This window comes from Poromitra crassiceps (assembly GCF_964638095.1).
Source record: "Poromitra crassiceps genome assembly, chromosome: 1".
Lineage (NCBI taxonomy): Eukaryota > Metazoa > Chordata > Actinopteri > Beryciformes > Melamphaidae > Poromitra > Poromitra crassiceps.
Window position 1 is genome coordinate 13,878,930 of NC_139623.1, and position 27,952 is coordinate 13,906,881.

Below are 27,952 nucleotides of genomic sequence, written 5' to 3' on the forward strand. Positions count from 1 at the left end.
TCTTATTCTTTTTTCGTTTATAGACGGTTTTAACTTGACAACAAAAACATTCTAAATTGAACCCCAGGTCACTTCCTGTTGCAGTGTTTGAAGGAAAAAAGAGAAGCAGAGCAGTTCTATCAATTTTTGCTAATTAGTTATCGGCATAACTCTTGGAATAACTTGGGAAGGGGAAAGGCGAAAAGTGCAGAGGTCATCCCATCTTTGGCCTGTAGGAGGTGACATACAATAAGGAAAATGAGAAGACAATCTGAAAAATGTATCCTACCTGGTCCCGATGGTCCCGACGCTAATAATAAAAGAGGCTATGTTGTATATTCTCGACAGACTACTAACACAGCAATTAATTATTCATTAACGTTACTCCAGTCCGTGTAAAGAAGACATACTGGCTATCTATTATCACATTGCATGTATTAACTCCTCCTCGGAAGGCGGAAGCAATTAAGTTGCAGTGTGTCATCTACACGGAGACAAAAAAACGTACCTTAATCACTTGGGTCATCTTATCTGCAAAGTGACCAAGGCCAAAATCACACCAGGGAATTACTTTTTTTTGGAATGGAACGTGTCCCGCGGCGGTCTCGAGTCGCGAATCATCGGACACTCTCGGCATTTTCCGTCGCATCCCGGTGGTCGGCTAGCCAAGTTGGTTAGCCTGCTACCAGCTAATGTTTGTAGGATATTTAACGTTACATTGGAGTGCATGGTTAAAAAAATAGTTTGGGGGAAAAATGACGGACGTCGAGGGACAAGGAATCATTTCATCAGTCCCTCCGTTGCCTCGATCTTCCTCGCGCAGCGGCTCCGGTGGCAGCAGCACACCGGGCACCGGCGGCGGCAGCTGCCAGATGACCACCACCGTTACATCAGGCCCACGGCTAGTGAGAATAGTCAAGTCGGACTCGGGCTATGGGTTCAATGTCCGGGGACAAGTTAGTGAAGGAGGGCAACTACGGAGCATTAACGGGGAGCTGTACGCCCCGCTGCAGCATGTTAGCGCTGTTTTACCGGGAGGTGCTGCCGACAGAGCCGGTATCTCGAAGGGGGACAGGATTCTTGAGGTGTAAGTGGCTACTACTAAGTATCTAGCAGCTCCACGCAGAGACAGCTACAAACATTTCTGCGCAGCTCAAGCAACAATGCTTCTCAGTGGTGTGTTAATGTTAAAGCAAGCAGGACCTGCAATGTAAAACACACACCGGTGCTCTAGTGGGCATGCCAGCCAGCCATAGACTTAGCAGGGCAGTTCATCCAAATGAAAAGAGTGTCTGTGCTGTGTGTGAGGGAGAAAGGACCAGCAGAGATCATTAGGAATTCCTGTCACGCTGAAAACCTATTCATCTCTACACCATGCCACATATTCTAAAGCCATTCCTTGCACACAGTAGTGGACATTCATATCAGCTGAAGGTGCAGTGCAAAATCATGCTTAACCAGTTGCAGTACAGCTGGCTTCACTTACATTGCATGGTGGTGTTGTTGTACCTCAAATACAGTAAGCGTCACTAAAAAGCTGATTTGGTCTGACTGGCTGTAGAGCAACGGTGTGTGTCTCTGCTGCAGCAGAGTAGGTAGTCTGCCTTCTCAGGCACGTTAGTATGCATAGAGATTGCTTGCTGATGTTAGGCTCTGTTGCTATGGAGAGGGACAGGCTGCATACAGCTCAGCATCAGCAATGTGTGTGTGTGTGTGTGTGTGTGTGTGTGTGTGTGTGTGTGAAGGAAGAAGAGTAGGGGGGTGCAGGAAGGGAGGGATGCCCTCAGATCCGATTGGCTTTGCTCTGTATAATTCTCTCTCTTATTGGTTGGCCATTGCATCCTGCTTTATGATTGGATGGCCTCCAGTAACCTGGCAGTTTGGTGACCCCATTATCTCTGTGTGGGATGTGTACATGATGCCTGTGTGTATGCATGTCAATAGCCAATAGACCTTTAGCCCTTTATTTGCCCCCCGGATGAGACCAGTTGGTATGGTCAATAATATCCATTGACTAGTGGCTCTGTTCATTGTAATGAATAACGAGGACTTTGATAGTGTCAAATCAGCCTAGGCTGTGTGCAGGCTAATTTATCTGGTCTCAGTGTGGGATAATAGTTGTGTAGGCTGAGGCTCCATGAGCTATAGTGCATTACTGTGTTCAGCTGATGGTTTGGCTTTGGTGCATGTAGCCTCTCTGCCTATACTAGTCCCCCCCTACACAGACACAGTGGAGTGTCTGGGCCCTAGCTGCAGCGCGGTGCCGCCTACTCTGTACATAATCGATACTCCTGATCACATTCACACATAACTCCTGCAGAATTAGCTTTGAGATTGTGTGTGTGTGTCAGTGTGTGTGTGTGTGTGTGTGCACGCGCTGCCACGCTGTGCTCATGCATGTGTGCCTGAAAACAAAAGTACAACACCTGACACAAAACATTTATTGAAAACTCCTTCACATTCAAAAGTGCTGACTGTGCAAATACGAAGACCGCTACTTGAGGTTGTTATTATAGTCTTTTAGCTGCTAGAATGAAAAGAGCTACCAAAATGCTTTGTGCATGTTTTATGTTGCAGGACAGAGACATCTGCTCGTTCTCCCACAATACCCGTCGGCCTGCTCGCTGATTTTATTTTGATTTGCTTAATGTGTTTTTAAAGTTGTCAAAAACCCACACCATATCAAAAGACTTCCTGCAGAAACCCTCTCACTGGCCTCATTTCTCAGTATATTTCTATCCCCTCTCTCTCCTTTGCACTGAGGCCTAGACGTATTTAGCTTCTGTTGCCCCTTGATCTCACATCTTACAGACTGTTTTCATGGCTGGGAGACTTTGTGAGATTCTACTCATATCTCCCTATCTATGGCATTTGGGATATAATCCTTAGCACACAGCATGAGAGCTGGACTGCATGCTTTCACCTATGTGTTAATATTTGATTGTGTCTGGTTGAAACTGTATTTTCTGCTATCTTGCCAATGCAGGGCTCCTTCGAAAAAGAGATCTTGTATTCTCAATGGCACTCACCTGGTTAAATAAAGGTGGAAAAAAAAAACATGTCACTAAGCAAACTTGTGGCTGAGCTTTAGATAGGACTTGTGGCTGCCTGGCTGGCGACTGCTCTGTTATGTCAGTTGTTATGTCATGACCCCAGCCACAGCCTTATGTTGGCAGGGTTTGCTTCTCACTGGCCAGAGTTAGCTACCTACTGTATGACCTATAACCAAGTCACTGGAGGCCCTCTGAGCCTGCACCTAATACCCCAACTAACTCTAAGCCCATGTTCACACCATAGGCAGAACTGAAGCTTGAGGCAGGCTCAAGCTGAACTGATGCTTAACCGGTCACACCAGGAGCAGTCTCTTTTCCCCAGCTCCTTGCTGGGCGCGCCTTGAACCCACCCACAACTCCCATTGAATTCATGCCTGGCAGCTTCACGCGTCACGCCTGAAAAATAGGACTGAGAATCCTGAACGATGGCTTCAGCGTGGCTTCAGCGTGGCTTCAGTGTGGCTTCAGTGTGGCTTTGGTGTATGGTGTGAACGGCCACTAAACCTAACCCTAACCCAGGCGAGGAAAGGTCCAAACAGAGGGAGAGTAATAGGTGGGACATGAAGGGAGAGGGTGAGAGGCATTATGTTTACAGCTGGTGTTACTGCTGCTGTTTTGAACAAACGACACATTCAAGTCCCTCTGTGTTCTGTTCTGTGGCTTCCTATAGGGCTTTTCTCAAATGGACAGTAAATACATATTCATGATAATAACCATATTGTCGTATGGCGGCTTGCTTTGCCCTGCCCATATGGAAGACATGACAGAAGCTGCTGGCCTGCATAGCAGCTGCAGTAACGGCTTGAGAATTGGAACATGAGCACCAGCCCATGTAAAGCAAGCTGTAAGGCTTAGGCAGGGTGTTTCTATCTTGAGGGAATTCAATAAGCTTTGACTCCATTGGCCTGATTAGAGCAGTTTGAGTTGAGCTGTAAGAGGGCTACAGCAGTGCTTCTCAGGGGTCCTTGAGGGGGTTCCAGGGGGTCCCCAATCCCAGCAAGAAAGGGGGATACTTTATTTTCACTATAATTCCATCCGTAAGAACACAATGACAGAATGTATGACTGTTTTTGTCACGGGTTTCATGCGCTTTCTGTAATCAAACATCTAAAGGCAACAATCTTATCACATGGAGGTCCGTGGTCTAATTTGTGTCCTTTTAGGGGTCCTTAACGTGAAAAAGTTTGAGAACCACTGCTCTACAGAGTTCCACAATGTCTCCCTGTGTCACTGGTAATACTAGAAGCAAGGGCACTCGGAGAGCGCAGACATTCACCAAGGCCAGTTGCTTGTTCGTGTGTTGGATCCGGATGCGTACCAAAACGTAATGTCTTCTTCCTTGGCTTGGCCCCATGCTACACCCTTCCACAAAGTGTCATGACAATCAGGGCAGTAGTTTTTCTGTAATCCAGCTGACAGACAGACAAACACGCGGCACAGAAAACATCACTTCCTTGGCAGAGGTAAAACACTGTGGGCCTACACACACAGGATTGATTATGGTTTAGCATGGTAGGCCTGCCTGTCTCAGAAGGCCTACACAGATGACTAAGCCTGTGTGCCTGTGACGAGGTGCTGTGATTGTTGTTATGAGTAAAGTGAACTATAGGCTGTGGTCAGCTCGTGCCTCTGACGCCCGGCTGTCTGAGTGAGCATACAGTACTACACACACACACAGTGTTGCTGGACTGTCTGAGTGAGCATACAGTACTACACACACACACAGTGTTGCTGTGCTGTCTGAGTGAGCATACAGTACTACACACACACAGTGTTGCTGGGCTGTCTGAGTGAGCATACAGTACTACACACACACAGTGTTGCTGGGCTGTCTGAGTGAGCATACAGTACTACACACACACACACACACAGTGTTGCTGGGCTGTCTGAGTGAGCATACAGTACTACACACACACACACACACAGTGTTGCTGGGCTGTCTGAGTGAGCATACAGTACTACACACACACACACAGTGTTGCTGGGCTGTCTGAGTGAGCATACAGTACTACACACACACACACAGTGTTGCTGGGCTGTCTGAGTGAGCTTACAGTACTACACACACACAGTGTTGCTGGGCTGTCTGAGTGAGCTTACAGTACTACACACACACAGTGTTGCTGGGCTGTCTGAGTGAGCATACAGTACTACACACACACAGTGTTGCTGGACTGTCTGAGTGAGCATACAGTACTACACACACACAGTGTTGCTGGACTGTCTGAGTGAGCATACAGTACTACACACACACAGTGTTGCTGGACTGTCTGAGTGAGCATACAGTACTACACACACACAGTGTTGCTGGGCTGTCTGAGTGAGCATACAGTACTACACACACACAGTGTTGCTGTGCTGTCTGAGTGAGCTTACAGTACTACACACACACAGTGTTGCTGGGCTGTCTGAGTGAGCTTACAGTACTACACACACAGTGTTGCTGGGCTGTCTGAGTGAGCATACAGTACTACACACACACAGTGTTGCTGGACTGTCTGAGTGAGCATACAGTACTACACACACACAGTGTTGCTGGACTGTCTGAGTGAGCATACAGTACTACACACACACAGTGTTGCTGGACTGTCTGAGTGAGCATACAGTACTACACACACACAGTGTTGCTGGGCTGTCTGAGTGAGCATACAGTACTACACACACACAGTGTTGCTGTGCTGTCTGAGTGAGCTTACAGTACTACACACACACAGTGTTGCTGGGCTGTCTGAGTGAGCTTACAGTACTACACACACAGTGTTGCTGGGCTGTCTGAGTGAGCATACAGTACTACACACACACAGTGTTGCTGGACTGTCTGAGTGAGCATACAGTACTACACACACACAGTGTTGCTGGGCTGTCTGAGTGAGCATACAGTACTACACACACACAGTGTTGCTGGACTGTCTGAGTGAGCATACAGTACTACACACACAGTGTTGCTGGGCTGTCTGAGTGAGCATACAGTACTACACACACAGTGTTGCTGGGCTGCGACACAAACCCAGGGCCCCAGTGGTGGGGGAGATGTGACCCCGTGGGGTGATTGTGAGGGCAAAACTCTCTGTGTCTCTCCTCTTTCTCTCTCCCTCTGTCCCTCTGTGTCTCTCCTCTTTCTCTCTCCCTCTGTCCCTCTCTGTGTCTCTCCTCTTTCTCTCTCCCTCTGTCCCTCTCTGTCTCTCTCCTCTTTCTCTCTCCCTCTGTCCCTCTCTGTGTCTCTCCTCTTTCTCTCTTCCTCTGTCCCTCTCTGTCTCTCTCCTCTTTCTCTCTCCCTCTGTCCCTCTCTGTGTCTCTCCTCTTTCTCTCTCCCTCTGTCCCTCTCTGTCTCTCTCCTCTTTCTCTCTCCCTCTGTCCCTCTCTGTGTCTCTCCTCTTTCTCTCTTCCTCTGTCCCTCTCTGTCTCTCTCCTCTTTCTCTCTTCCTCTGTCCCTCTCTGTGTCTCTCCTCTTTCTCTCTCCCTCTGTCCCTCTCTGTGTCTCTCCTCTTTCTCTCTTCCTCTGTCCCTCTCTGTCTCTCTCCTCTTTCTCTCTCCCTCTGTCCCTCTCTGTGTCTCTCCTCTTTCTCTCTCCCTCTGTCCCTCTCTGTGTCTCTCCTCTTTCTCTCTCCCTCTGTCCCTCTCTGTGTCTCTCCTCTTTCTCTCTCCCTCTGTCCCTCTCTGTGTCTCTCCTCTTTCTCTCTCCCTCTGTCCCTCTCTGTGTCTCTCCTCTTTCTCTCTCCCTCTGTCCCTCTCTGTCTCTCTCCTCTTTCTCTCTCCCTCTGTCCCTCTCTGTGTCTCTCCTCTTTCTCTCTTCCTCTGTCCCTCTCTGTGTCTCTCCTCTTTCTCTCTCCCTCTGTCCCTCTCTGTGTCTCTCCTCTTTCTCTCTTCCTCTGTCCCTCTCTGTGTCTCTCCTCTTTCTCTCTCCCTCTGTCCCTCTCTGTGTCTCTCCTCTTTCTCTCTCCCTCTGTCCCTCTCTGTCTCTGTCCCTCACAGACACATGCATAAGCAGTGTTTCTGCCGTCTGAATGAAGACACACCCAGAAACCAAAACATACTTATTCAAAGAAAGAGTGAATGGTCTCTGGTCATTTTGAGGCCAATTTACAGTGCCTGTGTCAATATGTTCTAGACTTAGTCCTTGTTTTGTAATAAATGACATTGAGTTGCATGGGGTGTATGTTGGAGTGTATTGTATCAGATTTCACACCTGTTACTCTCCTCACTGCCACCCCTCTATCTTTCTTCCTCCATTCCACAGTAATGGGGTGAATGTGGAGGGGGCGACGCATAAGCAGGTGGTGGACCTGATCCGGGCCGGGGAGAGGGAGCTGGTTCTGGCCGTGATGTCTGTCCCACCCCAGGAGGCCGACTGCCTGGACCCCGGAGACGACGGCTCGGCCCAGTCGTGCTACGACTACTCCGACAAGCAGGCGGTCCCCATCTCTGTGCCCACCTACAAACACACTGAGCTCAACCAGGAGAAGTTTGTGGTGTGTCTACGCATGCATGCATGGAGACATGAGAGGAGGATAGTGGATGAGATGATTGGAGGGGGGAGATGGGAGGTTTGATGAGTGAAAGGGTGAATGGAGGAGTGTGGTGTATGGATGGAGGGGTGGATGTGTCTCTGTCTGTCGCTCTCTCTCCTTTTTGTCTCTCTGTCTGTTCTCATTTTCTCACAGTTTTTTCTTTCTCTCATAACCTCTCCCTCTCTCTCTCTCTCTCTCTCTCTCTCTAGGTGTATAATGTGTATATGGCAGGCAGACAGCTGTGCTCCAAGCGCTACCGGGAGTTTGCCATCCTACACCAAAACCTAAAGCGAGAGTTTGCCAACTACACGTTCCCCAAGCTGCCTGGGAAATGGCCCTTCTCCCTGTCGGAGCAGCAGCTGGACGCACGACGCAGAGGCCTGGAGGAATACCTGGAGAAAGGTGAGGATGAGAGAGAGATGAGGCCTGGAGGAATACCTGGAGAAAGGTGAGGATGAGAGAGAGATGAGGTCTGCAGGAATACCTGGAGAAAGGTGAGGATGAGAGAGAGATGAGGTCTGGAGGAATACCTGGAGAAAGGTGAGGATGAGAGAGAGATGAGGCCTGGAGGAATACCTGGAGAAAGGTGAGGATGAGAGAGAGATGAGGCCTGGAGGAATACCTGGAGAAAGGTGAGGATGAGAGAGAGATGAGGCCTGGAGGAATACCTGGAGAAAGGTGAGGATGAGAGAGAGATGAGGTCTGCAGGAATACCTGGAGAAAGGTGAGGATGAGAGAGAGATGAGGTCTGCAGGAATACCTGGAGAAAGGTGAGGATGACAGAGAGATGAGGCCTGGAGGAATACCTGGAGAAAGGTGAGGATGAGAGAGAGATGAGGCCTGGAGGAATACAGTATAGAAGTATAGAAAAATATCACTGTTGATTTCCAATTGATTGATTGATTTATTTACGTGTAATGCACTCTAGGTGCCCAACCCCCATGGGTTTACAAGACAACAATAAAACAGAACAATAAACAACACAACAATGATACATTTAAAATACAAGTCGTAAGACAGCAATGGGCCAGACAGCAATATAAGAACCATTACATCAATTTCTAAATAGAAGGTTCTGTCTTTGCTCCCATGCTTGACAGATAAAGATTCCCTTGCTGAAACATAGCTCAAGTTTCTCATAGTCATCCAGCTCAAAAAAGTCGACGTAGATAGAGGACATTTTGCTAAAGAGTACATCCCTTGCGTCATCCTACGCAGAGCAGTAAAACAAGAAATGAACCTCATTTTCAATTTTGTGTAGCTCACAAAGTAAGCATAGTCTTTCTTCTTCAGAGGTAGCCTTAAATCTACCGGTTTCTAGTGCTAAGGGAAGCGTACCCGATCGTAGCTGAGCACACAGAGATCTTTTTCATCTGTTCAAATCAAATTTCACATAGGGTTCAACACAGTAGCTCTCCTTTATGAGCCGATAGGTTCTTAGTTTTGGTTTATGCCACAGGTCCACAGCCCAATTATCTTTATACAAAATAAACATGCTTCTCATAGATTCTCGGATGTCACAAAGTAACCGGTTAGGAAAGATAAATGATAAATCGTTTGATTCAAGAAGGGATTTCACTTCATTGGCCCAGGGGTGATCATGGGCGATGTCCCAATTAAATATCTTTTTAGTGAGTCTCTGATCAGACATTCTCACCAATCTATTGCAGAGCCGCAGTATTTGACCTTTGTGTCTGATGTTTGGGGGTTCCCAACCCATATCACCACTGATGGCCAGGACTGGGGTGAGTTTATGAACTCCTAGAAAATAGCGGATGGCTCTTTGGTGCACAGTGTTACAGCTTGGATGATCACGGAAGCCCCAAACACCAGAAGCATAATCCGACACAGGACAGACACATGGGTTATACAGTTGTGTGTAGGTATCAAAACCCAGGTTACCACAATGCTTAACTTTGTTCAGTACTGAGCCCAATGCTCTGCCTGGTGATTGAGCTAGGACATTGACTCTCTCCTTAAAGGACATTATGCTCGTCCAGCGTCAAGCCCAAATATTTATAGTGATCCATATATGAGTACCGGTACAACTGAACCAACATTAAAAACAAACGAGCTCCTCACCCTTGAGGTGGGTCTAAAATGTACTATTTGTGATTTGTCCTGATTGATCATAAGTCTCCATTTCCGGCACCAATCCGCAACAATGTTCAACATGATCTGTAGGTCATTTTCGTGCTCGGCAAGTAAGATTATGTCATCTGCGTACAATAATATAAATATGCCTACACTTTGGTCATCAACTTTGATTCCCTTGCTGGATGCCTTAATCTGAAGTGCTAAGTCGTTGACAAAAATGGAAAATAAAGTTGGGGACATGACGTCTCCTTGTTTTATGCCGAATTGTTGGGGGAACCATCCTGTGGAATATTCATTAACCGGGACACTGGCTATAGGTGCCTGATAGAGAGACTTAATGGCATAGTAGAATTTCCCATTGACCCCAACATTTAACAGCCTATATTGAAGAAGATCTCTATTGATCCAATCAAACGCCTTCTGGAAGTCAATCAAACAAGCAAAGGTAGACATTTTTCCCCACATTTCTACAATATAGCCTCTAGTTTTTCTGAAACCGTTTCAGAAAATATATATTTTCAATATATATGACTATACAACATTTTATCAATATTATTGTCATCATGGACCCACTGCCATTTGACATATTTCACATGAAATATCGTCTATAGATTGATGTGGCCTATTGAATATTGCCCAATCATGATCACTGTACATCCTATTGAATCCTGACCAAAATCTTCAAATTCCGTCAAAAAAACTAAAGAATCCAGTTAGTTAAGTATTCCTTGAGAGATAAAGTATCCCTTGAGAGATAAAGTATCCCTTGAGAGATAAAGTATCCCTTGAGAGATAAAGTATCCCTTGAGAAATAAAGTATCCCCTGAGAGATTAGAATCTCAGGATAAGACTGGTGTTTTTAATGCATTGCATACATCAATAAATCCCATGAAAATAAATCAATCAATAATGTGTTTGCTCTACTCTCATTACTTTCTGACTTCCGTACCATTATCAAGTCATTGGCTTCGATTCTAAGCCGAAAACCTTAAAATGCAGCTCACGAAGACATAGTTAAAAATAAAAAATAAATCGCTAACTGTTACCACAAAAAGTCAGACAAAACAAAATGATTGCTGATTTAGTTTTGATTTTGTGTGATTGGTCTAATCTGTTAACACTTTGAGTGCCACGGCCCTTGGGCAAAAGGTGCTGTACTGTGCCACATAGGCCGCAATGCATTTTAAAACAGTCATATAATTTCTTTAATAATTACTATGTAAACACTGAACACGCACAAATAACGATGAGACTCTCTTCTATCACCTGCAAAAAAAAGTTTATTGATCCCATTTTCCGTTCTTTAGTTATGAGCCGGAGAAGATAGCTTGATTAGACCAAAAACAGCCCTTTTTTTCTACGAGCTGAGATAATGACCCTTTTGTGAAAGGAAGCATTTCAAGCACATCATTGACTCATTGCTAATATTTTCTGATGTAATGCTGCAGCTGCCTGGCCTGGCCTGGGTCTGTTGTATGCTGTAGTGTCCTGCGTGCCCCACCTCCCCCCCTCCTCCTCCCCCCCCCCCCCCCCCCCCCCCCGTTGTGGGAGGAGTATCTCTCTGCTCTGCTCTGCTGTGAGTGCGTTTGCTCTGCGTGTGCTCTCAGCAGTGAAAAGTCCGCTAGTCCAGCTTTTTTACACCCGCGTGTATGTCACCATGCTTCCAGTTGAGAACTCCACGGCTGATCATGCGAATGCAGCGAATGCAGCGGACACGAGGTGCTCAATTGTGACAGCAGATTGGCTGCTGCAGGGGCACAGCTACGTTATGCTTCAATGAAGCAGCTGCATACGGACGGATGCGATGCGATTTCCTCTTCCCAAACGACTTCTTCTGTGTGTTTTACTCTATGGTTTTACTCCACTTTCTCTCATCTGGAGTGCGCTGTCGCCACCTAAGGGTTCTGTAAAATAGGTTAGACACATTCAATAGCTATCATATTGTAAGAGGCGATGTAAGATGCATAGATCGACACCCCCCTGTCAAAAAAACAATTTCGAGTTACTGACGCCATTTGGCGTCGCTGGCAGCCTACGGTAAATTTCTAATGACGCCATATGGCGTCGCTGGCACTCAATGTGTTAACGAGGGCGCGGAAATGAAAGTGCCTGTGCTTCCGGTGTGTTTGCACCGTAAGACTAGCGGATATACTTGGCTCTTTTGTTGTAACTGTGCGGTCACACCGGGGCAAAGAATACAAATACAAATAAAAAGTGTGCGAGATTACATACAAAGTCAATGCAAACGTGCGAGTAGATGTCATTTCCCCCTAGGCGGCACATGTCGCGTGAGTGACTCGAATTTATGCGGCACGAATGATGCAGTTTTGCCTTAATGCTCGCTCGCTCGAGTTTCAACTGTGAAGCTTCTTTCACCTTGGTGTGTGAACGTACAGTCAAAGTTTCAACTGTGTGAAGCTTCTTTCACCTTGGTGTGTGAACGTACAGTCAAAGTTTCAACTGTGAAGCTTCTTTCACCTTGGTGTGTGAACGTACAGTCAAAGTTTCAACTGTGAAGCTTCTTTCACCTTGGTGTGTGAACGTACAGTCAAAGTTTCAACTGTGTGAAGCTTCTTTCACCTTGGTGTGTGAAGCTTCTTTCACCTTGGTGTGTGAAGCTTCTTTCACCTTGGTGTGTGAAGCTTCTTTCATCTTGGTGTGTGAAGCTTCTTTCACCTTGGTGTGTGAACGTACAGTCAAAGTTTCAACTGTGTGAAGCTTCTTTCACCTTGGTGTGTGAAGCTTCTTTCACCTTGGTGTGTGAAGCTTCTTTCATCTTGGTGTGTGAACGACTGAACGGACAGTCAAAGTTTCAACTGTGTGAAGCTTCTTTCACCTTGGTGTGTGAAGCTTCTTTCACCTTGGTGTGTGAACGTACAGTCAAAGTTTCAACTGTGTGAAGCTTCTTTCACCTTGGTGTGTGAAGCTTCTTTCACCTTGGTGTGTGAAGCTTCTTTCATCTTGGTGTGTGAACGACTGAACGTACAGTCAAAGTTTCAACTGTGTGAAGCTTCTTTCACCTTGGTGTGTGAAGCTTCTTTCACCTTGGTGTGTGAACGTACAGTCAAAGTTTCAACTGTGTGAAGCTTCTTTCACCTTGGTGTGTGAAGCTTCTTTCACCTTGGTGTGTGAAGCTTCTTTCATCTTGGTGTGTGAACGACTGAACGTACAGTCAAAGTTTCAACTGTGTGAAGCTTCTTTCACCTTGGTGTGTGAAGCTTCTTTCACCTTGGTGTGTGAACGTACAGTCAAAGTTTCAACTGTGTGAAGCTTCTTTCACCTTGGTGTGTGAAGCTTCTTTCACCTTGGTGTGTGAACGTACAGTCAAAGTTTCAACTGTGTGAAGCTTCTTTCACCTTGGTGTGTGAACGTACAGTCAAAGTCAAACTGATTGTTTTTGATCTTGATTAATTTGACTGAACTTGATTCTTAAGCTTGCATTGACCTTCTTTGCTGTTGTGACACCACCACCGTTCAATGAATGTAGAAATAGTGCTGATGTAGAAGGAGGAAGGATGAATATGTGCATCAAAATGAGTTTCAGTCGTATTCTGCTTTGATTGCTTGTCTGTCTGTATGTTCCAGTGTGCTCTGTGCGGGTCATTGGAGAGAGTGACATCATGCAGGAGTTCCTGTCTGAATCGGATGAGGTAAGATGGAGAAAGTGTGTGTGTGTGTGTGTGTGTGTGTGTGTGCGTGTGTGTGTGTGTGTGTGTGTGTGTGTGTGTGTGTGTGCGCTCGCGTGCGGACACACACACACACGTGTTTTTTTATGTGCTCGTCTCCCTGTCCTCTGCCTGTGACTCACCATGCAAATTTTCTTCTCTTGATCCTTCTCTCTTTCTCTGTCTCTGTAGAACTATAATGGTGTGTCAGATGTGGAGTTGAGGATAGCCGTGCCCGATAAGACCACGCTCATTGTCAGAGTCCGCAAGAACTCTACTACAGACCAGGTCTACCAGGTACACACACACACATACACATACACACACACACACACACACACACACACACACACACACAGTACGTTCACCCCAAGGTGAAACAAGCTTCACAGTGTTGAAACTCGAGCAGGCCTCCAGCCTTTCAGAGCAATAGTGTCTGTAGCTTCTGTAGCTCCTCATTAGCTTGTATTAGCTTATTATTGTTGTATTAGTTTGTAATAGCTTGTACTTAGCTTGCATATTTCCTCTCTCTCTCTCTCTCAGGCTGTGGTTATGAAGCTAGGGATGGACAGTGTAACGGCCAGTTACTTTGCTCTATTTGAGGTCATCAACCACACCTTCGGTAAGTATGAGTGTGCAACTGAGCCTTGAGGTTGTGTGTGTGTGTGTGTGTGTGGGTGTGGGTGGGTGTGTATGTGTGTGTGTGTGTGTGTGTGTGTGTGCATGTGTGTGTATGTGTGTGACTCCTCCCGCCTTCCTTACTAAAAATGGTCTAAAATAAATAGCCTTGTTTCCTCTTTCCATCCCCTCAGCTGATTACTTAATATTTCTCTTAATTCAATTAATTTCAGTTCAATTGAAAGAGGCTTAATGACCATGGGACAAGCACAGTACAGCCAACACACCATCCCCAGGGCATGAATAGAGTCAAAGTAACAATAGATTAGGCCTATTAAGATTACTAGAAGTGCACTGAGAGAGCAGACCTCCGCCAGGGCCAATAGTTCAGTCTGCTCTCATATGGGGCGGCTGTGGCTCAGGAGGAAGAGCAGGTCGTCCACTAACCAGAAGGTCGGTGGTTTGATCCCCGGCTCCTCCAGTCCGCATGTCGAAGTGTCCTTGGGCAAGACACTGAACCCCAAATTGCTCCCGATGGCAGTGCCAGCACCCTGCGTGGCAGCTGGCCGCCTTCGGTGTGTGAATGGGTGAATGTAGGCACATTGTAAAGTGCTTTGGATAAAAGCGCTATATAAATGTAGTCCATTTACCATTTACCATTTCATATTTCATATGCAAATTTCAGAGTCAGATCGGATCGGCTCCAAAATGTAATGGGTTCTTCCTTGGCCCATGCTACATGTAGCCTGACTCTGCCAGACAGGGGCGGTATAGAGGGTATGCATGTGATGTCACAGAGGCAGAAGTCACTGTGGGGTCACGCCCATTGAGTCACAGCAAGACTGAGCTTGAATGCAGTAGGGATGGGCATTTCTAGCAAAAACACTATTCGAAATTCGCTGGCCAAATTCGAATTTAATTCGAAATTCGAAAATAAAAATAAAAATGTAAAAAAAATTAAAAATGTAATTTCTTTTTTTTTTTGAAGTAAAGAACATGTTACATGACATTGACATTTTCGAAAATAAAAAACAGTTTTGACAATCATGAGTGGTTCATTAAATATTTAGTAGGCTCAGGTCTGAGTGCCAAAGGGGTGCCAAAGTCACCCCCTCTGCTTCTCCCTCTTCATGGGATTTCATCCGCCATTCATTTTTCCATAAACCTTGCTTAAAATGCTTATAAAAATTGTTTTACTTGCTCAAACCAAGCGATTTGACTATACTTAGAATCAGGGGAGACAATGCAACATTTCACTCAAAAAAATTTTTTTTTTTTTTTTTTTTTTTTTTTCGAATTTCAATAATAAAAGTCGACCTTGATAATAACAACGATTATTCGAAAATTCGATGCCCATCCCTAGAATGCAGTAATCAGCCTAGATAAGTAACACCTGCTGCTCAGGGAGGAATTTGACACTCATTTTGACACTCGTTCCCGATTGAGGGGGCGTGTTCCAGTGGGTGTGCATACCCTCTATTGTGTTCACAGAATGTGAAACAAACCCATCCATCTGGCAGCATCAGGTTATGCTACAAGCTTTCACCAAGTTTAATGAAAATTGGCCCAGTAGTTTTTCCATAATCCTGTTAACAGACAGACAGACAGACAGACAAACAGACAGACAGACAGACAGACAGGCAGGCAGGCAGGCAGGCAGGCAGACAGGCAGGCAGGCAGGCAGGCAGACAGACAGACAGACAGACAAATGGCACAGAAAACATAACCTCCTTGGCGGAAGTAATAACACACTACCGGTACTTGGGCGGTAATAAGGTAATACCTTATACTTATACTATATTTATTTGAAATTTTGATTTATTTTTAATCATACTGTATAGACCTGAACAGTCACGTGTTTTTGCCCCGGAAGTGAGTTTCCCATTCATTTTCTCCATAGACGTTTCGAAAAATCAACTTTTAAGGCTGGAACCAAGCCAATGAGAAAATTAATGGGAAACTCACTTCCAGGGCAAGAAATGTCACGTGACTGTTGACTTTGAGCTCAGGGTAAGATTTGGGGAAGGTTTAAAGAGCGTGGTGTAGGTAAAAAAAATATATATATTTACAGTTAGGACTCAAGATTCTTATGAAAATACCCCCAAAAAACTCAAACTAAATTAAAACATGCCCCCAGGGCAGAAATATGGAGAAAAAGGTGGCATTATAATGCACATGTAAAATAAAAATAAAAAAGCCATCTGTGCAGATAACACCTGTGATGACACTTGGGCTACTGTACTTACTGTAATAATAATAATATACAGTCAATGGGTACAGCAGAAAACATTCCAAAACACCTGGCACTTTATAGTTTCAGTAGTGAAACGTAACTAGTAGTAAAAACTAGTTGACGCCCAATATGCAATCGGTTTTTCAAAATAACGCCTATTTGCAAAGATCATTTTGCGGCCGACCATCTCAGCTCGTGTGAGCCGGCTGCAGAATGGTCTGAGGCGGATAACTTTATCATCGGAGACGGACACAAGTGGCACTCACTGGAGCTCAAGAGGAGAGCAGTTTCAGCTACAGAGAGGAGGAGTTTTAGCTGCAGAGTGGAGGTGATGTACTGTAGTGAGCGGCCTCTCGATGGGCGGACAGACCGGGACAGACGGTCGGCGTACGGAGGTAATGTTCCAAGGGAACATTTATTGATTATCGTGTATTAAAAACCAGTCTAGATGCAGCTATGTGTGGGGGGAAAAAACAAAAGAGAATCCTAATTGCTACATAAAAGTCCCACATATGAATGCAAAGTGTTGTCTAACCTGCATCATGCTCTTTAAAGGTTTTCAAAAGATACCGCCCCACCCATAACCCTCTCTCTCTACCAGTATCCCCAACAAAGGCAAAGGTCAAGTCAAGTCAAGTTTATTTGTATAGCCCTAATTCACAAGCATGTCTCAGAGGGCTTCACAGAAAATATGTCTAGCTAATTCTAGCTGACACAACAGTAGCAATTACAGTAGTAATAACACATTGAACAAACATATGATAGAGAAATATAGAATAGAATGGGTGCCATGCATTAGGGTAGAATGGGTGCCATGCTTTAGAATAGTGGGGGAGGAGAGATCAGGAAAGGGAGGAAGTGGGGAGGGAGATCAGGGGGAATGTGAGAGGAGAGAGCAGGACAGTGATGAGGTGGGGAGAGAATGGGAAATGTGGGGGAGGAGAGAGCAGGGAAGGAGAAGGAGGTGGGGAAGGAGCAGGGAAAGGGGGAAAGAGGAGAGAGCGGACTAGTCTACTCAGCAGATATTAGATATTCTGTCCATGCTACTAGGATGACTAATACTATACTGCTAATTCAGGTCTAAGTAGTCTAGGTCTAAGTTTAGACTGATACTGCTGGCTTGAGATAGTCCGCTCAGCAGTTCAGGACTAAGTTTATTCACCAGCTATTAGATTTTCTATCTAAGCTACTGGGTTGACTGATGCCATATTATTAAATTAGGTCTAAGTCTAAGTTTATACTGATATTGCTGGCTTGAGACAGCCCGCTCAGCAATTCAGGATACGGTATATACTCAACAGCTAATAAATGTTTTCAGAGAATGACACATGTCCAGCCCTCCTCCCAGAGTAACAACTACCATGTCCAGCCCTCCTCCCAGAGTAACTCTCTTCTGCCTGTGACTACCATGTCCAGCCCTCCTTCCAGAGTAACTCTCTTCTGCCTGTGACTACCATGTCAGCCCTCCTTCCAGAGTAACTCTCTTCTGCCTGTGACTACCATGTCCAGCCCTCCTCCCAGAGTAACTCTCTTCTGCCTGTGACTACCATGTCCAGCCCTCCTTCCAGAGTAACTCTCTTCTGCCTGTGACTACCATGTCCACCCCTCCTTCCAGAGTAACTCTTCTGCCTGTGACTACCATGTCCACCCCTCCTTCCAGAGTAACTCTCTTCTGCCTGTGACTACCATGTCCACACCTCCTCCCAGAGTAACTCTTCTGCCTGTGACTACCATGTCCAGCCCTCCTCCCAGAGTAACTCTCTTCTGCCTGTGACTACCATGTCCAGCCCTCCTCCCAGAGTAACTCTTCTGCCTGTGACTACCATGTCCACCCCTCCTTCCCGAGTAACTATTCTGCCTGTGACTACCATGTCCAGCCCTCCTCCCAGAGTAACTCTCTTCTGCCTGTGACTACCATGTCCACCCCTCCCAGAGTAACTCTCTTCTGCCTGTGACTACCATGTCCACCCCTCCTTCCAGAGTAACTCTCTTCTGCCTGTGACTACCATGTCCACCCCTCCTTCCAGAGTAACTCTCTTCTGCCTGTGACTACCATGTTCAGCCCTCCTTCCAGAGTAACTCTCTTCTGCCTGTGACTACCATGTCCACCCCTCCTTCCAGAGTAACTCTCTTCTGCCTGTGACTACCATGTCCACCCCTCCTTCCAGAGTAACTCTCTTCTGCCTGTGACTACCATGTCCACCCCTCCTTCCAGAGTAACTCTCTTCTGCCTGTGACTACCATGTTCAGCCCTCCTTCCAGAGTAACTCTCTTCTGCCTGTGACTACCATGTCCACCCCTCCTTCCAGAGTAACTCTCTTCTGCCTGTGACTACCATGTCCACCCCTCCTTCCAGAGTAACTATCTTCTGCCTGTGACTACCATGTCCACCCCTCCTTCCAGAGTAACTCTCTTCTGCCTGTGACTACCATGTCCACCCCTCCTTCCAGAGTAACTCTCTTCTGCCTGTGACTACCATGTCCAGCCCTCCATCCAGAGTAACTCTCTTCTGCCTGTGACTACCATGTCCAGCCCTCCTTCCAGAGTAACTCTCATCTGCCTGTGACTACCATGTCCACCCCTCCTTCCAGAGTAACTCTCTTCTGCCTGTGACTACCATGTCCACCCCTCCTTCCAGAGTAACTCTCTTCTGCCTGTGACTACCATGTCCACCCCTCCTTCCAGAGTAACTCTCTTCTGCCTGTGACTACCATGTCCAGCCCTCCTTCCAGAGTAACTCTCTTCTGCCTGTGACTACCATGTCCACCCCTCCTTCCAGAGTAACTCTCTTCTGCCTGTGACTACCATGTCCAGCCCTCCTTCCAGAGTAACTCTCTTCTGCCTGTGACTACCATGTCCACCCCTCCTTCCAGAGTAACTCTCTTCTGCCTGTGACTACCATGTCCACCCCTCCTTCCAGAGTAACTCTCTTCTGCCTGTGACTACCATGTCCACCCCTCCTTCCAGAGTAACTCTCTTCTGCCTGTGACTACCATGTCCACCCCTCCTTCCAGAGTAACTCTCTTCTGCCTGTGACTACCATGTTCAGCCCTCCTTCCAGAGTAACTCTCTTCTGCCTGTGACTACCATGTCCACCCCTCCTTCCAGAGTAACTCTCTTCTGCCTGTGACTACAATGTCCACCCCTCCTTCCAGGGTAACTCTCTTCTGCCTGTGACTACCATGTCCACCCCTCCTTCCAGAGTAACTCTCTTCTGCCTGTGACTAACATGTCCACCCCTCCTTCCAGAGTAACTCTCTTCTGCCTGTGACTACCATGTCCAGCCCTCCTCCCAGAGTAACTCTCTTCTGCCTGTGACTACCATGTCCACCCCTCCTTCCAGAGTAACTCTCTTCTGCCTGTGACTACCATGTCCACCCCTCCTTCCAGAGTAACTCTCTTCTGCCTGTGACTACCATGTCCACCCCTCCTTCCAGAGTAACTATCTTTTGCCTGTGACTACCATGTCCACCCCTCCTTCCAGAGTAACTCTCTTCTGCCTGTGACTACCATGTCCAGCCCTCCTCCCAGAGTAACTCTCTTCTGCCTGTGACTACCATGTCCAGCCCTCCTTCCAGAGTAACTCTCATCTGCCTGTGACTACCATGTCCAGCCCTCCTTCCAGAGTAACTCTCTTCTGTGACTACCATGTCCACCCCTCCTCCCAGAGTAACTCTCTTCTGCCTGTGACTACCATGTCCACCCCTCCTCCCAGAGTAACTCTTCTGCCTGTGACTACCATGTCCACCCCTCCCAGAGTAACTCTCTTCTGCCTGTGACTACCATGTTCAGCCCTCCTTCCAGAGTAACTCTCTTCTGCCTGTGACTACCATGTCCAGCCCTCCTTCCAGAGTAACTCTCTTCTGCCTGTGACTACCATGTTCAGCCCTCCTTCCAGAGTAACTCTCTTCTGCCTGTGACTACCATGTCCAGCCCTCCTTCCAGAGTAACTCTTCTGCCTGTGACTACCATGTCCACCCCTCCCAGAGTAACTCTCTTCTGCCTGTGACTACCATGTTCAGCCCTCCTTCCAGAGTAACTCTCTTCTGCCTGTGACTACCATGTTCAGCCCTCCTTCCAGAGTAACTCTCTTCTGCCTGTGACTACCATGTCCACCCCTCCTCCCAGAGTAACTCTCTTCTGCCTGTGACTACCATGTCCAGCCCTCCTTCCAGAGTAACTCTCATCCGCCTGTGACTACCATGTCCAGCCCTCCTTCCAGAGTAACTCTCTTCTGCCTGTGACTACCATGTCCACCCCTCCTCCCAGAGTAACTCTCTTCTGCCTGTGACTACCATGTCCACCCCTCCTCCCAGAGTAACTCTTCTGCCTGTGACTACCATGTCCACCCCTCCCAGAGTAACTCTCTTCTGCCTGTGACTACCATGTTCAGCCCTCCTTCCAGAGTAACTCTCTTCTGCCTGTGACTACCATGTCCAGCCCTCCTTCCAGAGTAACTCTCTTCTGCCTGTGACTACCATGTTCAGCCCTCCTTCCAGAGTAACTCTCTTCTGCCTGTGACTACCATGTCCAGCCCTCCTTCCAGAGTAACTCTTCTGCCTGTGACTACCATGTCCACCCCTCCCAGAGTAACTCTCTTCTGCCTGTGACTACCATGTTCAGCCCTCCTTCCAGAGTAACTCTCTTCTGCCTGTGACTACCATGTCCAGCCCTCCTTCCAGAGTAACTCTCTTCTGCCTGTGACTACCATGTTCAGCCCTCCTTCCAGAGTAACTCTCTTCTGCCTGTGACTACCATGTTCAGCCCTCCTTCCAGAGTAACTCTCTTCTGCCTGTGACTACCATGTCCACCCCTCCTTCCAGAGTAACTCTCTTCTGCCTGTGACTACCATGTCCACCCCTCGATCAATTATTGATGTCGGGGAAAGGTTTAGTTCCCCTCCAGGCTGCCGCTTTGTCTCCTGTCTCCTCTATCTCTCTACCTCTCTCTCTCTCTATGTCTCTCTAACTCTCTCTCTCTTTCTGTCTGTCCATGATAGATGTGGACCACTCAGTAGCATCAGTAATGAGCCTGGTCACGTCACAGTCTCTGCGGGACACACACACACGCACACACACACACACACACACACACACACACACACACACACACACACACACACACACAGACACACACACACAAAGCTGAAGGCTGCTGCATGGGCTATTAAGGAAGCTTTTGGTGTGTGTGTGTGTGTGTGTGTGTGTGTGTGTGTGTGTGTGTGTGTGTGTGTGTGTGTGTGTGTGTGTGTGTGTTCTGTTCTTATATTTCTATCCTTGTGAGATCTAAAAGTGAGGACGTTTTTCAGAAGTGAGGTCATATCGAAGGATTTGTCAGATTTTATTGATCTCTTTTCCTTTTCAATCGCCAAAAAATGAAACCAAATCAGAAACAGTCCTTTTCAGCACAACCGACTCCATTCAATGTATTCACCTTGAAATAGGTTCTCTGTCCGTCAGTGCAAAGCTAGTAGCAAGAAACCTTGGTCATTTCTGATGTGAATTTGAGCTTCATCTACAGGTTACAGTTTGAGAGCTGTTCAATCCTGCTTCTTTCAGCTGAAGAATATTCCCGACATCAAGGCGTTTTTATCACTTGGTGATGTGGAGGAGGTCGTTCATGCGTTTATCTCTTCTTGTTTAGACGGTGGTGGCCTAAAGGTTAGAGAAGTGAGCTTGTGACCGGAAGGTCATCAGTTCAATCCCCAGGACCGGCAGGAGAAATCTGGCTGGGAAAAGTGAAAAGGCAGCGCTTTCCCCTCCGTCATTACCACCACTGAGGTGCCCTTGAGCAAGGCCCTGAACTCCAACTGCTCCAGTGGAGCTGATCAGTGGCAAGCAGCAGATGAGACTGTGGTTGTACTGGTCAGCTTCTAGGTGTGAATGTGAACAGGGCGCTCCTGAAAAAGAGAGCATTGCTCTCAAGCCGTTTTCCCACATGCGTGAGACTCCCCCTGTATACAGTAAATAAAGGTTAAAGAAAAGAAGAAGAAAAACTCTCTATATTCACATCAACCAAATTTTAGCATCTTTACATTCATAACCTGTTAGTTTTATAACTGATTTGAGGATTTGACTGATTACTTATAAGGCACAGATGGGTCTGGCACCAAGCTATATCACAGACCCATATGAGCCAGATTGCAGCCACAGGTCCACAGGCAGGATGAGATTAAAAACGAGGCGATCAGCCTGAAAAGCCTTGCCACACCTTCAACTCCACCCACTCCAACGAGTTGAGTTTTATTATCAAGTTGATAATTCAGTCTGATATCATGCTATGATAAGCCTACTAGAAAAGAGAAATATCTATCAACTTTTAAATCACTTCTTAAAACTCATTTTTTATAGACGTGCTTTCACATGCATATGGTATTCAGATATTATAAATATGATATTATTGTTTTGGGTATTTTATTATTATTGCTTTTCTTTTATAATTCTTACCTGCCTTAAATGTATCTCCCCCCTCTCTCTTTCTCTTGCTCGGTCAGTGCGTAAGCTTGCCCCCAATGAGTTCCCCCACAAGCTGTATGTGCAGAACTACACCTCAGCTGTCCCAGGAACCTGCCTCACCCTGCGCAAGTGGCTCTTCACTACAGAAGAAGAGATCTTGCTCAACGACAACCAGCTTGCGGTCAACTACTGCTTTCACCAGGTGTGCGTGCGCACGTGTGTGTGTGTGTGTGTGTGTGCGTGTGTGCGTGTTTCTAACAATCTTTCATGTCTTGCTCCCTTGTTAGGCTGTGGACGATGTGAAGAAAGGCTTCATCAAAGCAGAGCAGAAGTCCTACCAGCTGCAGAAGCTTGCCGAGCAGAAAAAGATGGCCATGGTCAGCCTCTCAGACACACAACACACATCAGCCTCTCAGACACACACCACACATCAGCCTCTCAGACACACACCACACATCAGCCTCTCAGACACACACCACACATCAGCCTCTCAGACACACAACACACATCAGCCTCTGAGACACACAACACACATCAGCCTCTCAGACACACACCACACATCAGCCTCTCAGACACACACCACACATCAGCCTCTCAGACACACACCACACATCAGCCTCTCAGACACACAACACACATCAGCCTCTCAGACACACACCACACATCAGCCTCTCAGACACACAACACACATCAGCCTCTCAGACACACAACACACATCAGCCTCTCAGACACACACCACACATCAGCCTCTCAGACACACACCACACATCAGCCTCTCAGACACACACCACACATCAGCCTCTCAGACACACAACACACATCAGCCTCTCAGACACACACCACACATCAGCCTCTCAGACACACACCACACATCAGCCTCTCAGACACACACCACACATCAGCCTCTCAGACACACACCACACATCAGCCTCTCAGACACACAACACACATCAGCCTCTCAGACACACAACACACATCAGCCTCTCAGACACACACCACACATCAGCCTCTCAGACACACACCACACATCAGCCTCTCAGACACACACCACACATCAGCCTCTCAGACACACAACACACATCAGCCTCTCAGACACACAACACACATCAGCCTCTCAGACACACCACACATCAGCCTCTCAGACACACACCACACATCAGCCTCTCAGACACACACCACACATCAGCCTCTCAGACACACAACACACATCAGCCTCTCAGACACACAACACACATCAGCCTCTCAGACACACACCACACATCAGCCTCTCAGACACACACCACACATCAGCCTCTCAGACACACACCACACAGCGGCTCTATTGTGGTCTGATGCACACTGCGTTTTTAGATCAAAGTCACCTTGCATAGAGACAAGTACATACTCTGCCCCTGGTCCTAGATTCCCCTCGAAACCATGTTGTTGTTGTTGTTTTTGTCAGCCGATTCTAAACATTCATTTTGTATTCTGTTAGACTGTCAAGATGTTAGCAATGTCAAGTTTTACACATTTGTTTTTCTTCCAGTTCAAAATATTTGTATACTTTTATAACTCTTAACAGGCTTATAAAGACAGATTGGTAATAATACTAATCAGATAGCTGTAATTACATTGATGGGCCACTTGTATTGCAAATGACTTATGCTGCATTCAAGTGCTGTCGTAAATATGACCTGTTATGTATTCAAATGCTAATAGCTAGAAGTAATAACAAAATGGACCCTTTAAAGGTAGTTTTTAGTGGCTGCTGTTTTAGTTTAGAAATAATTTATTTGTTTTAATGAATTTATTAAAAACAAAGATCAAAGTCAAGACAACTAAAAGCTAAGCAAAGACTGAAACTGGAAGCATACAACAATACTACTTATTTACCTAGACTGTCAAACAATAACGTATAATAAAAAAGAATAATTAAAAATAAAAATCCAGCACTTTCACCATTAAATATTTAAATGGTTTCCATGCTCGCCCTATAAACCGCATATCTCAACAACTCTGGTATCAGAAAATTCACACTTTCCCGCATCATATTTACCGGATGAAAATGTTTCTGACAGCACTTGAAGGGAGCATTAGAGACATTCACTGAGAAGGAGGACGGATCTATCATGGTTGCCACTGAAAATTGCAATAGGCAACACTTTTGTACATTGTAACGAACATCTTCATCTCTTGTCTTCTTAGAGGCCATTTACACCTGGCGTTAACATGCGTTTTCTGTGATCAGATTGCAATCAGATTGTCTTTTATTACTTGAAATGCCAGGTGTAAACACCCCCAAAACGCATTGAAGAAGGATTGCAATCTGATCGGCCAAACCACCTCCGGAGGTGGTCAGGGATGCATTGTGTATTGGCTCATTTCCACCACATTTTACTGCCCTGCACAGCTCGTCACCACTCGGCTCTAATCGTTTCGGCTCGATGGACGTTTTGCTTCCACCGCGGATCATCTGCCCCCACCCACCCCCGCCCACAGCTGGTCGTCATAGCGACCGCATATCTGTCCTTCGCTTATAGCCGAAGTAGGCTATAACATAACATTACAATTAAATCCATCCACAGAACTTTTAAACTGTTTATGAAATACTGGTGCCTCTAAATGACCTACAGTGTACATGGGCAAATGTGACAATCGACCAGGAGAATGGATATCACTTTGTAGTTAGTCAAACTCACAGGCATGCGCTGCGCTGTGCGGGGACGGGAGAGGCGCAACAGAGTGAAGCCTCTACCCCGCGGCCTCTCACCAGGCAAGACCGCGGCTTCACCAAACACCCGCTGCGGCCTAGCGGAGCGCTGCAGCCTCCACTCAGCTACAGAGCTCCCTGAGCGAGCAGGGGACTTTTTTCTCAGACAATTGAACACCCGCCACGATTTTATTTCACCGGAGGCGAAGGCAGCAACACAAAAGACTGATGGAAATATACATAACAGAAGAGAAGGTAAGCCCACTAAACTGGTATGCAGCCGCCAGCATTGCATATGACAGTCAGTAGACAGAGTAAACACGATTCTGCCTGACCAATCAGTCGTCAACAATGTTTTCACGTCACCATATGAACCCGGGTTCACAGAATAGAACCACGACGAGGCAGGTACTAAAAGTAGCACGACTCGACCCCAATACAAACCGGGCTGGGATAGTTTTTAGTGGTGGAATGAGACCATTTATCGAGTCGAGCGGAGCGGGATCGCGCTACTACCTGCAGTGGAAATGGGCCATAGACACAAGTGTAAATGCAATGTGTCCTCTCAGTCTGGATACAGCAACTTTATGCGGATTGAGAGGACAACCATTTCTGCAATCAGATTGCAGAAAATGCATGTTGCACGCCAGGTGTAAATGGAATCAGGCTGAAGTGATAAAATACAATCTGATTGCAATCTGATGGCAGAAAACGCATGTTAACGCCAGGTGTAAATGGCCTCTTTGTCTCTCTCTCTCTCTCTCTCTCTCTCTCTCTCTCTCTCTCTCTCAGTACCTGGGTTTGTTAAGGGGCTGTGAGGGCTACAATGAGATCATATTCCCCCACTGTTCCTGCGACTCCCGACGTAAAGGCCACGTCATCACAGCCATCAGCATACACCACTTCAAGCTGCACGCCTGCACCGAGGACGGGACACTAGAGGCAAGGCTGATTGTGTCTGTGGTCTGTTTGTATTCTACTACACTATATAATAGTAGAGCCTGTGTACTAACGCCTCTGTGGGTCCAGAACCAGGTGATTGCATTTGACTGGGGGGAGATGCAGAGGTGGGACACAGATGAAGAGGGAATGGCCTTCTGCTTTGAGTATGCACGGGGAGAGAAGAAACCACGCTGGGTCAAAATCTTTACACCCTATGTGAGTATCACACACACACACACACACACACACACATACCATGTGCCATAGTACTGTATTCTAATGAAGACAGGCTTCCTACCGTCATGAAAAACCTGAACAAGTAATGGAATTTTAAAATTGTGTTATCCTTGGAAAACTGGTGGAAAATGACTCAAAACATTGGAAAGGTAATGGAAATCCCCCACCTCCCCTAAGCTGTCTGGTGTTCAATAGTCTCACGGGTCAGACCCTCCGTAGTGGAAGGTCTGAATCACAAGTCAGCATTTCTGGGTTTTGCCATAGGAATTCCTGTAGCAAGCCTCTGAGTGGCTGGGCTATTTCGGAAGTCTGGCTCTCTGGGTGCATTGGTGCATCGTTCAAGATGTTCCGCCCTACGAGTTGCGTCACACAAATAAGGAGGTCCGTGGTTGGTCACGCATGTTGTTTTGGTCTAAGGGGGTGGTCCTTAACCACTTGTCAAGAGTGGTCCTCCAGACATAGATATTTATCTACAGCTGGCTACTGCGAGACTGTGTTCAATATCTGAGAATAATGACCTAAATTACAAATTCCTGATTACATGCCACCCAAGTTATACTTAAAGATAGCCAAAACAAGACCCCAGCTGTTTAACGAAACAATTGCTGTCCAGAGGTATGTGAACCCCTGCTGGCCTAGGAACAAATCTCACCAGAACTTTCTGTCCTGTGTCTCCCTCTCTGATTTCCAACAATTTCAGTAAATAAATAAATAAAATTGTCAAGTTGGAGACTCTTTTACAGAAAGAAAAGAAGAAAAAAAACTTGTGAACATTGGTTCTGACAAATGATGGTCATTGGAATTGCTTTATATGTCATGAACAAGTCAAGACATTTGATTGAGAAAAGTGTATGAATGAACTCTAATCTTTTTTTGTCTTTTTGTTTTGTCTATATCAATGTTTCTGTCTTTGTATTTGCTGTAAAACGCCAATGCTCAGTTTAACTACATGCATGAGTGCTTCGAGAGAGTCTTCTGTGAGCTGAAGTGGAGGAGAGAGGTGAGGACAGTCTAGTTACAGACTCATCTATTGTCTCTATTGTCTCTGCCGGTGCCGTTGGCTCATAGCTGCTGTGTGTCTCTGTGTCTACAGGTGGAAGAGGAGGCCACGCCCACAGACAAGGACAACAAGAACTGCACTAAAGATGGTATGTGTGGCAAGGTAAGGCTTTGCCTGCCTCTGTCCTGCCTGTGATCCACCTGTGTGTGTGTGTGTGTGTGCGTGTGCGTGCGTGCGCACGTGTGTGTGTGTGTGTGTGTGTGTGTGTGTGTGTGTGTGTGTGTGCGTGCGTGCGTGCGTGCGTGCACGTGTGTGTGTGTACGTGTGTGTGTGTGCGTGTGCATGCGTGTGAGTTTGCGAGTTTGTCTGTGTCTGACTGTGTGACTGTGTGAGTTTGTGTGTCTCAGCCCTGATCGGTGTTTCTGTTGCAGAATATCTTCCAGCTCTTGAGGCACAGAAGGGATGGAGGCACCTAG

The 27,952-nt window shown here is 46.6% G+C and overlaps 1 protein-coding gene across 1 annotated transcript; it reads left to right on the plus strand.

Annotated features, from left to right (window-relative positions):
- Positions 1-660: 660 nt before the first annotated feature.
- Positions 661-27,952, plus strand: snx27b (sorting nexin 27b; the record flags this gene model as incomplete). Its single annotated transcript, XM_083633276.1, has 13 exons — positions 661-1,066; positions 7,270-7,501; positions 7,750-7,942; positions 13,223-13,287; positions 13,495-13,599; positions 13,846-13,924; positions 22,647-22,810; positions 22,896-22,985; positions 26,090-26,239; positions 26,327-26,455; positions 27,417-27,476; positions 27,570-27,638; positions 27,908-27,952. The coding sequence occupies exons 1-13, from the start codon at positions 735-737 to the stop codon at positions 27,950-27,952; spliced, it is 1,713 nt and encodes a 570-aa protein (XP_083489402.1). The 5' UTR covers positions 661-734.